The following is an 11,933-nucleotide window of genomic DNA, read 5'->3' as shown; positions in this document are numbered from 1 at the left end:
ATGAGCTCAAGCCAAGCAAGACCCCTAATCATGAAATAAAAAAAGGGAGATGCTGAACTTAGTCTAAATATAGACTTCCACTTCCCTGCACCAATCCTTTGCAGATAAAGGAGGGATTAGCTTTCTATTTCACAATATCACTTACTGGATGCATTTGTTTAAAATTGTCCCATTAAAACTATGCAGTGTAGTAACACTGCCGTGAAGCTGGAATCACTACCTACAGCTTTGGCACATTTTAAGCTCAAGACATGCATGTACTGTTTTTTTTTTTTTAAATGCTAGTGACTGGCAGCCCAAGATTTCACTGATGGTTTCAAATATGAGAAGTTCAGCCTCCCATCTTGACCTTCTGCCACTGTGGCTTCTAGCCACCCCACCCTCCAAAAGCATTTCACCCCGTCACAACCCTTTTGCTTAGGATTTTAATTGTTGTCATTAGAATTTCATCAGTAGCAACTTGTTACCTGCACTGAGCACCAGGGTTGAGGTGCGCCAGCAAGTCGATATCTAGGTCTTCCAACAGTTAGGATCACAACTCCATCAGTGTCAGGAAGTGGGCAGCCTGGTCCAACCTCAGCCAATTTTCAATGCCTTAATAAGAAAATCTTATGTGATTTGATTTTGGGTTATTTATTTATTTTGGTGCGCATTGATCTCCTCCTGCTTATTTAACATGCTGACATGTTCATCATGCAGTTCCCGTGCTTGAGCACCAGGAGGAGACAACAAGAACTGCCTCTTCAAAGCTGCTGGGTCCGGAAGCACCAAGGAACTAGAACTGCATTCGCATCTGCTGTTGGGAGGTAAAAACCGTTTCCTATAGCAGGGGGTGGAGAACCTTTGATCATCCAGATGTTGTCAGATTCCAACTCCCATCAGTCCAAGCCACCATGGACAGCATCAGAGCCGGTTGCTCTTTCCTCCCAGGAAAGTGCTAGGACTGGGCGTTGCTGTCATGAACTTAGCTTCTGGAAAGTCAGCAAATGGTTTTGCCTGTGGGGCTATGGCAATTTCCCTAGGTTTTTGCCTTGAGGTCTACTGCCTCCTTCGTAATACTCAGAACACACTGGGTTCTGTCCAAGAGGATGACCCCCCCCCCAATTCTCTCACAATGGCAACAGCATAGTCAGGTCCCTGGCAGCTGCCTGCCCCACTGTTGTGCATCAAGGGCAGGCAATGGCAGAGTTTTCTGTCGTGGCACTTAAGCATTACTTTGAGTGTATCTTCAAAAGCTAAAAACAAGATCTTACAATATTTTCTCAATCAGACTGCAACTGAGGTTTATAGAAATGTGACACTTAATTCAGAGCTAGTCTTCAGATAAGGAATCTTTCTGGGAAGTCAGCTGTAGTGAAGTGAACTGGAAGATGCTCAGAGAAAAGTAGTTTACAAAACTGCTTAAAACAGTAAGCAGAGATCGCCTGCTGCCAGCACTTAAACAGATTAACCTCTTCTATATAAATAAGTGAAAAAACCAGAGGAACATCTAACAGCCTTTCTGTGTGAAAGGATGGACATTTATTGAACTATAAAATTACTCCAAAAGGCAAGGCTTGATCTTTAATGTTGCAGCTCATTTCAAACATTCCTTTTAATGAATTCCACGTACAGCAATTTCCTAGAGGTATGAACACCCCAAATCTCCTCTCTAAATATAGGGAAGTTTGTAACAGGTTCAATTGGAGACATCAAAAACATTTTAAATAGACACCACAAGATGCATGAGTAGTTTAAAGGTCAAATTTATTAGGAGATTAAGAGATGTATTATACATGGACTATAAATACAGCACAGCTGACTTTATTCACAGTCAGACGCAGAGACAGCCAATGCCAACCTATTTTGTGGACACCCTTGTTCTTTTGTTCCAAGAAAAGTTTGCACCATAAGACTTGGATTTAGGTTTTGGAATCCTCTGCTCTTGAACATCATAGCTCCAGCCTAGGAAAAAACATGTAGAGAATTCTAAACAACACACATGCACCCAATAACAGAGCAAGTGCAACACAAACAATTGCAACGTCAAGCTTTTAAGAGCTAACAAAAAAGAAATAACCAACATATTTGATATACTATATGTAATTACTAGCTTATTCTTTTGTAAAAGGCAGAGAACAATAATCCTTTAAGACAGATATGCCTTAAATGTGACCTCCACCTGTTCTCAGGTTTGTCAGATCTCAGGCACTGTGTGTTCCAACTTTCGCCGCTCCTGCTGATAGACCAGCACCAACAGTTGACACATGAAGTCCTGTAATCTCATGCATCTACACCTCTCTTTCTGATGTCGGGCCAAGTTTTGAAAATATGCATGGTAGCAGGGTACCACAATGCCACAAGGAAGCCAGAAGGACAAGGAGGTGAGCTTGGGAGAATTTATTAAGCGGCCTTCTAATCAGAATCAGCTGCTCTGCAGACCAGGGACACTGCCAATTCTCCCACTGCTTAAAAAAAATTTCGGATGAAATCAAAGGACACTAATCTCTTGCAGGGGTTTTCTCTCCCTGTAAACCTTATTCCAGTTGCACCCATCAGATTCAGCACATGGAGTTGCATGTGATGATAATACAGGGGTGGAACTGCTGACCACAGAAAAGAGATGGGGAGTCTCTTGCTGATAGATAGGGTTAAATGAAGGGCAGGCAATCTTGATAACAGACTATTCAGATACTCAGTAAAAGTGTAACATGGCCAACCTGTCAGTGAGCAGGTTCTAAAGGCTACCAGGGAGCAGAAGGGAGGGAAGCTTTTCATTCTTATATATGTCTTATGCATATAAACCCGGGCCAAAGGAATTATGCATATGCTTTTTTTGTGCCCGTGTGTGTGTTTTGGACTTATGTTTCTGAGGTGGAGCTGAATATTTCAGAAGCAGTTTGCAATAAGCCATGAAGGTTGGTTTTCTGTTCAAGAAGACAGGTCTACAGGATACCAATAGCAAACATTTAAAGTCTAGTTATATTCTACAAAAGATACAGAAAATTTGTCGTGACCAAGTTTGTAAGGCTGAGCTAATTTGTTTCCTTTAGAAAACGTATTTGGCAGGCGATCCTGACAGTCACCTAAATATGCCCTATGTGGAGCCATAGCTCAGGGGCAAAGCACATGCTTCACGTGCAAAGAGGTCCCAGGTGTCTCCAGGTATGGCAGGAAGGATATCCTGTCTGAAACTCTGGAGAGCCACTGGCAGTCAGTGAAGCTTCCTATGTTCCCTAAGGTACATCAAGCCCTCCTACGAGCACAAGACCCCATTTTCAGGAAAGGCAGGGGGGAAAGGGAGCATATTAAGAAACGAAGCAGAGGGGACAGATGCAGGTAGGCGATTTCAGTGCAGGATTAGATTGTGCTTTTATTGTTTCTGCTCTTCTATATTTCACCCAATAGAAACCTTTAGCTGAATTTATAATAAGCACTGAAGGAGTAACATTAATAAGTGAGGGGAAAGTCCAGAAGTATTCTCTAGAACCAAATCTTCCAAAATAAAGCTGCTTATTCCATCCCATCCCATTCTCTCTCTCTGCTTTATTTCTGTGTTCCAAAATCTTCGCCCCCTTTTTTCTTTTTTTCTATTGGTTTTCACATATTGCATTACAATACAGATGTACCAAAGCCAACACCATTTCCTCCCCATCACCCCATACCTTTACATTTCTATTTCCTCTATCCAACACAATAGTCTTTTCTCCTTCCTCCCACTTCCCTCTGCCCCCACTCGATTTCCTCCACATTATACAATTTACAATAATCTTTGCATTCTACAATCTTCTCAAATCATCTATATATTATTATTATCTTTTCTTACTAATTTTTCTTCCATCCAGTACTTCACATTTTAATCTAGGCATATTAGCATATCTTTTTTTTTGAACAATATTTTGCCATATATTCATCAAAACATTTCCACTCCTTTAATTTTTGATTCGACTGATTATTATAGCAGTTAATTTTGCCAAAATTAAATATTCATTTAGTTTACAAATCCATTCCGCCTTTGTGGGTATAGCAGCAATCACTTTTCTAGCAGCTGTACTTGCATATAGAAAAATTATTCCCCCCCCCCACCGTAGTATCTCTTCATCTATCAATCTAAGGAGATATGTCTCTGGTTTCTTTGTTATTGATATTTTCAACATCTTCTTTAGTTCTTCGTGTACTACTATCCAAAAATTCTTAATTTCCTCACACCACATATATATTGTTGTTCCTATTTCTCCACCACATCTCCAACAGAGGTTGGATTTCAATTTGTATATCTTTGACAACTTAACTGGCATTAAGTACCACTTATAGAACATCTTTACAAAATTTTAATTGTATATGAGGCAGTGAATCGTATATCCTCTCGCCAGAGTTTCTCCCATTGCTCTAGATAGATAGTATGTCCGAGATCCTGAGACCATTTTAATCATTGTTTCTTTCACTTCTTCCTCCATCAATTCCCAGTCCAATAAAAGATTATATGTTTTGGACAACAATTTCTTGTTATTCTGTATCACTGTGACGTTAAATTTCGAATCCTCTTTTGCAAATCCTTTCTTTTGATCCAAACTGAATATACTTTTAAGTTGTATATACTGCCATCTGTCAACTTCATATTGCCGTATGTCTTCATGGGATTTTAATCTGAGTTTCCCCTGTTCCTCTTCCAATAATTGTCTATATGTTGGCCAATTTGTCCTCATATTCAATTTTTTTATAGCATATGCCTCCAGCGGTGATATCCACCAAGGTGTCTGTGGTTCCAGATGTAATCTATATTTGTTCCAAACTTTATATAATGTACCTCTTAATATATGACTTGTAAATTCTTTATTGACTTTTACTTTCTCGTAATTAAGATACGCATGCCATCCGTATCTATTATTAAAACTTTCAAGATCCAATATATTAGTTTTTTCCAATCTAATCCAATCTCTTACCCAATTTAAACTTTCCGCTTCATAATATAATTTTAATTCTCCACCAAACCAGATTCACCTGTACATTAATGGACAATCTCTGCTTTCCATCCATCAACCCCCTGCAGGCCAGGTTGAGCGTGCCATAAAATGACAATGAGGTGCATACACAACATACCCAAATAACCACGCTATATACCACACACATCACGGAAACCCCACAATAAAAGTCAGCTGATTTGATTGCTTCCTCTCAGTTCAACTTCACACATCTAGTTCGCTCCAAATAAGGATGAAAAGGAATGGCAGTATATGCAATTTTGAATGTCCTTTATGCACCCAGAATGCCTTTTGTACTGGGCCGGGGTAATAGCTATGTTTCCAGAGATCACCCAATTTTATAGGAGCAACTTCTCTGAGGGGAAAATCAATGAAGTGGCACAGACCAGCTCCCTCTTATCCCGGTTAATGTCCTGTCACGCCATGATCCCAGGGGAGCCCTCCTTCTCCCAGATAGGCAGGCATGAGCTTCTACTTGCCCTCCTGTGACTAAGCAGGGATGAGCAAAAATGCTCTCTGCGCGCGCGCACACACACACACACAAAATAAAACCCTAGAAATAGAAAAGGTGCTGAACTTCCAATGTAAGTTAAAAATACCTTCGGCATAATTCTTTTCTGGGATTCGTTTAAGGAAAGTTTATCCTGAAGCAAAAAAAAATACGCTAAAAAGGAAGATATTAGACAGGCTTGGGTTTAGCACACTAGCCTTCATCCCTCTAGAGACAAGCTCAACTTTTGACTCTAGAATTTGAGAGTGAAAATGAGTTTAATGGCCCCTTGTTTCCCCGAGTGTTATAAACTAGCACATAATTTGGCATACTTGCCAAGCAGCTCCAATCTCTCTGCTCAGGAGGCCTAGTTGTGGAATTAGTGAAACTTGTAGACCAAGATAAAGGTGCCCTGGCACCGGCAGAGGGGAAACCTTGTCCCTCGCCCGCATTACACTGGGCTGTAGGCCAACACTCTTGGTTCTTCACGTTAGCGAGTAGAGAAACTAAGTTTCTTGTCAAATATTTGCAGGAAATGAGATAGATAAAAGGGTTTAATTTTTTGTGCCAACACTTAAGGAGCTGAAAATGCTTACAAGAAGTCCTCCTCAGAAAGCCCTCAGACTATGCTAGGGAAAACTGACACATCTGAAGTGTGTTTTATTTCCGTTAGGAAGACGGCTAGTTGAACACTTTCAGCCTTACATAAATAGAGCCAGATAATAATAATAATAATCTAAAGATGGGTTTTTAAGAAGCGGTTTGATAACCACCTCTTTTAGCGGGTCTGGGAAGGCTCCCTCACGGAAAGAAGCATTCACCACCCTGCGAAGCTCATTGCCCAGCCCTTCCTGGCTAGCTTTTATAAGCCAGGATGGGCAAGGATCAAGGAGACAGGTGGTTGGTTTCACGCGTCCAAGCAGCCTGTCCACATCCTCGGAGGTAACAGATTGGAATTGATCCCACGCAACTTGACTAGACAGGCTCGGTATCGGAAGCCAGCTTCCCAGTTTGCAAAACTGTAAGGATGTGTGCCCCGCACTGACTTGTGAGCCACATCAAACTATTGTGCTTTAAGTCACAGGGCTTAAGCCAGTCCTTTAAAAAAGATGAGTTTGTATGCAAATGCATATTGTAATCTATTTTTCCAAATTCAAATTTCTCACAGTAGCAAAGAATTAATCCTCATGGTGTCTGTAAAATCAACTGTGTTCCTTCACCTCTGAAGGTCAGGCAGCAAAACACAAGGAATATCTTATCTCGCATGCTTCCAGTAGAATGGGGGACTGGAATGGACAACTCTGAAAACATCTGGTTATGTCAGCAAAGTTGCACATTAATGCAATGCTGCCTCTTTGCTCAGTCATAGGAAATCTTAATCACTAGGGAAGATATGGCTTGGGACAGCAAAAGTCAGGAAACAAGGCAATCCCTGAGTCGGGCATGAGCATTCAAAGCTGGGTGCATTGGACTCCTCTGCTCAGCGCCTGAGGGCCCCAGTCCTGCCACTCACCACCTGGCCCAGGGCAAGGCCTGATGGGCTCTATAAAGGACTGCTGCTGCCGCTGCTGCTGCTGGGCAGAGAGGGCTCTGTTTTGTTTTGTTTAAATTGTTATTTTTTTTTACTTATGTCATTTTAAACTGTGATATTAATGATGTATTCTTAGTTTTAGATTTTATGTGGAAATTGTTTCCCACTTGGTTGTTTATTTTTTTGATGTGGTTCATTTATTGTTTATGACTTTTGTAATTATGTAAATCTTGTTATGCTGTAAGACGCCTTGAGCATTGGTTTTTTAACTGTGGAAAGGCGGCATACAAATAAAAAATTATGATGATGATGATGATGATTATGGAGAAACCTGCCCGGGATAGGTGTGGAGCACAACTGGGTAGGCACTTGGTGGGTAGGAGAACAATGGATTCCTCTTTCCCATTAAGTGGCAGAAGCAGGCAGTGTGCCACCAAAGCGCTGCATGGAGTGTAGTCTGCACATACCGTTTTTTTCAGCGAAGGCTATAGCAGCTTCTTTCGTAGAAAAGGTCATCAACACATTGGACAGAGGATCCGCACTGCAAAATATCAAAGTTTAGTTATATCTTTGTTTAGAACATTTTAAATACCACTCTCCATCACACTAGATTTTAGTGTGGTATATACACCATCTCTCTCACTCACAAACTTTAATACAGACTACAATTTTCACATTTATCAAAATGCCATGGGGGGTAAAAATGGTTCTGCCTGGCACTGTTATATTTAAGAGCAGTATTAGTGCCAACAGTGGAGAAGACATTTTATAACCTGGGTCTCATTGCTGAGAAAGCCCTCTTCCTTGCAGGCTGTCTTTTGTACTAGTGATGGAAGAGTTACGTGGAGGGAAACAAAAAATTTTTTTCCCTTCCAGTAGCACCTTAAAGACCAACTAAGTTAGTTCTTGGTATGAGCTTTCGTGTGCATGCACACTTCTTCAGATACACTGAAACAGGAGGGAAAGTGTCTTGGCGGATGATCTTAAATAACAGGCATGTTGACATGGGAGTAGGAGCTCCTTTAGGTATAGCACTGTGGAGCATGGATCACTGGGGCCAGCCTCCCTCCATTCGGAAGCAGCTGGACTGCTGAAAAACACTGTATGCCACAGAAGTCATTTGGACCTCTAATGACAGTGCTGGGTCTTAACTGCTTTCCCAGGGTCAGTACAATGGTTCAGAAAAGACTAAACACCATCTCCCAGGACAGCAAAACTATCTACCTACAACAACTTCACCATGTCAGGATTCAGGTTTAGATTAGTCCTCATCCAGCTCATTACCAAGTCCAGGCACAGCCTCACCCAATTCAGATGACAAAGAGAAACAGAACCGAGTGTCCTCTGTGTACTGAGATCCACTGGGGAGTTCCTCCTCCCCCCATCCCCAAGTGAGGCTCAGCACCTCAGTGACCTTTGAGTGGCACCCAGTGATGGCACCCCAGCAATCAACTACTTTCCACCTTGATATAACACTGGGTGCCAACTCTGGCTAGTTTTCAGTGTCAGCTAAAATCTCATCTCAGACTTTTAATGCGGTATGACCATTGGCACATTGATATTCATACTGAGAAGGAGGAGGTGGATTGTCTATTCAATTTGCCGTATTTACTCGAATCTAACGCTCACCTTTTTGGGCCAAATTATGTTGCAGAAATTAAGGTGCACATTAGATTTGAAAGCACATTTACAATTGTCAGCAAATACCTTTTTTTGCTTTCAAGGTTCTGAAAATTGAGGTGTGTGTTAGATTCGATGGTACATTAGACTCGAATAAATACAATATATTGTTTTAACGCTACTGTGTTAGTGTTTTTATTTTATGCAACCTGCCCTGTGATCATTTATTTGATGAAGGATGAGATAAAAAACTCATAAATGTAAACAAATTGACATCACCCAGCAGCTTCATACATTAAAAAACATGGGGAGGGGGATAAAAAGGAACATTGTGGGACAGCACAAGAACCAAAGGGTTGAATAGAAGTCTCCCAGTCTCTTGAAAATACAAGATGCAGCAAGGCAATATAATTCTTTATAACAGAAAAATTTAATCAGGCTATCTCTAACCAAATATTTGTACTTGAGGCATGATAAAAGTTTTCTGCCTCCGGCTTCCTGTTCTCCACGATCCCCAATAGCTGCAGATGGGAATGCATTTTGAGGTGTCAGAAAATTAAAAGAAGACAACAATGAAAGGTAATCTTTTTTCTACTCTCATTTCATATTTCTAGAGAGGAGAAGGCTGAACCACAAAAGGGCCAAGAATTCCTAGCCTTCCACTTTCTGAATTAGCCAAACCTCCAGCCCACAGCAACCCCAAATGCTAAACATAAGCATTTTTTCAGAATGAAATACCCCCACCGCAATAACTAAAACAGAACTTTCTGTGCCAGCAAGAGAAGCATGGTGAATTCTCAGAATTTATGAGAATACATATGTACATTATAGAGCTTCTAAAATTTATATGAAAACTTATCCCAAGGTCACAAAATGGGAAAACAGACCCTTTCACTGAGGACATGGTTGCATCATTATTAAAACAGTGTTTTGGCATGCAACATACAGATGCTTGCAGAATATTCAGTTATCTTCTTTAGAGATGCTGAACTAACTTGCTAACTTCATATGCAAAGACTGATTGCGAACATGATTGGTTTTTTTACCATGCCTTTTAAACACAGAATTGAACATAATTCTGTGGAGATGCCGCCGCATGCTACTGTCATACAAACACACACCAACTCATTTTGGAGGTCACTCAGTATCAAATTAGGTGGAGAAGGAAATCGAAGGTATTTTCCAGCCCCTTGTAGTCTGCCTTGGGCGACAGCAATTTAAATATGTTACTGAACATATTTAGGGCAGCAGAGTGAGCTCCATTATCAGTGTCACTGCAACACACACTTATTGTAACTGTTGCTGAAATTTAAGTTCATTGAATTGCTAAGATCTCTTCTCAAATGTGCAGTGAAAGATCCTCCAAAATCTAATTTCAGAATGAATCTGCTCCCAAAATAATACTTAGTTGTTGTTGTTGTTTTACTACATTCCTATTCCACCTTTCCTCTAAGGTGTGCATGATGGCATACATGCTCCCCTATCCCCATGTTATCCTCCCAACAACACAACCCTGTGAGGCAGGTTAAGCCAAGAGATTGCGACTGGCTCAAATTCACCTGATGGGTTCATAGCTCAGTGGGGATTGGAAATCTGGTCTCCCAACGAGCATTGCAAATATAATGCTTCGTGTGTTTTATTTAAATAATTTCAATACATTATCTTGGTAATCTTTCAGTCCCTCAATACAGTGGATCGTGAGTATTGTGCTCATATTACAGATGGGGAAATTAAGGCTGAGAGCTAATGCCATGCCTCTGTACTTTAAAGTTTCTAACTTGCTCGCTTTGAGAGGAGGCAAAAGAAAGCCCTCTTGAGGCACAGGCAGTTCTGCGTTAGCAGAAACTGAGCATGGACCTTGGAATTAGAATGTCCCATTTAAGCAGTAACACCAGTGGCAGCCAGAAGATCTGCAACAGTCTGTCTACCAAGCCCCACTGCAATATCAGCCGATGGAGTCTTCGGAGATGGTGAAGACAGACAGACGAGAGAATGTGGAAGGGTTTGCTAGATTCAAAAGGCCAGAGAATAAAGCTCCATAGCACTCAACAGCCTACCAGCTATGGAACTTGCCAGCTATTTTATACTTACGAAGATGCCCAGCCCATCAGTGGGTTTTCCCAGCGCTCCCTTGTGTCAAATTCTATCTTCCATTTTTTTGTGTTGTTAACACCAGCTTGCATGGCATTACGGGCTGGAACAAAAATGTGAACTTTTCTGGTTTTGATATGCTCCTCTGGTACACCTGTTAAAGGTGAAATGTCCTGGGGGGGGGAAGAAAAAAGAAGAATAAACAAATATGACCTGGGTAAGAATAAACAGGTTACTTTCCTTTTCTTAAAATATGTAATTGCCATCCAGGGAAATGATACGACCAATCCAGAAGAAAGAGGTTTATCACTTCTGGGTTGGATTTAACCAACTGCTCTCACTAGTGCAGATCTGTGCATTTTGGTAGTGTAACTGGGCTTTCCTTCCTCTGCTTCCCCACATGACATGGCAGGGAGGAGGAGGAGAGGGGAGACGGTTCTATCAAGCAATGAGAAATGCTTGCACTGACTGAGCAATCTCCTGAGTGCTACGTGGAATTCCTCCCTCTGAATTCAACTAACCTGCAGGAAAACACTCTTTTGAGACTCTCTTTGCTCTCTGTAGAGTCTTGTTTGAATCCCAATAGAAGTGGACGAGACGTTTAGACATCGGGGGTTGCAGAGACGGATTTGAATGGGCTGCTGTAAACCTATTTTCCTGTGGCTGTCAGTGCTGAGCATCTTGTTTTGGACTAGCTGTACCAACCTCGGTCATTGCTGCTTGGTAGCAAGTGGTGTATGGGCAGGTGTGGAAGGATATGGTTTCAACCTGACAAGTCAGACATTCCAAACTAGGTTGAGGCAAGTATTTGGGCAAGATTACTTGAAAACATTGACTTCATAGACAGTTTTGGATGCCATACTGAGGCTTCTGAATACTTTGATAAAGCAGTTATGAACTGTAACACAATCTGGTTGAAATCTAAAGACTTGCAAGTGCACTCAAAGATTTCCAGATCTATACCAGGATTCTCTCTCCTCCTCCAAATGCAGTTTGCCGTGCAGCATCAGAGGCTATTTCAAAGGGTCCCCAACTTTCAGGAGTGTCTTTTGGGGCTGTGAAGGGGTTTGCAATAGCAGCAGAAACATTCAAACAGCCTGCAGTGTTCATATAACCCTCTTGGATCCTAAACAGTGCGGGAAGAAATTAACCCAGTTTAAAATATAATCTGTCTTGTTGTTGCTACAAAGCAGCATTGCAGAAAAGAGGGTGCCTCCCATGTTACTTTTTATTAGTAAAA

The 11,933-nt window shown here is 41.3% G+C and overlaps 1 protein-coding gene across 2 annotated transcripts in view; it reads right to left on the bottom strand.

The window, feature by feature from the left end:
• Window positions 1-1,729: 1,729 nt before the first annotated feature.
• The window catches only part of NDUFS4 (NADH:ubiquinone oxidoreductase subunit S4), a 46,054-nt gene continuing 35,850 nt past the window's right edge, over window positions 1,730-11,933 (bottom strand). For both annotated transcript variants that reach the window (XM_083576331.1, XM_083576332.1), the window contains exons 3-5: window positions 10,694-10,866; window positions 7,450-7,523; window positions 1,730-1,944 (exon numbers count right to left, since the gene is read on the bottom strand). In XM_083576331.1, coding sequence (XP_083432457.1) covers window positions 1,841-1,944; window positions 7,450-7,523; window positions 10,694-10,866 — 351 coding nt within the window. In that variant the 3' untranslated portion in view covers window positions 1,730-1,840. The remainder of the gene's footprint in view (window positions 1,945-7,449; window positions 7,524-10,693; window positions 10,867-11,933) is intronic.

Source organism: Podarcis filfolensis, assembly GCF_964270895.1.
Source record: "Podarcis filfolensis genome assembly, chromosome: 11".
Classification (NCBI taxonomy): Eukaryota; Metazoa; Chordata; class Lepidosauria; order Squamata; family Lacertidae; genus Podarcis; species Podarcis filfolensis.
Note: the sequence above shows the minus strand (reverse complement) of the source record. Positions and strands in the feature narration are given on the sequence as shown.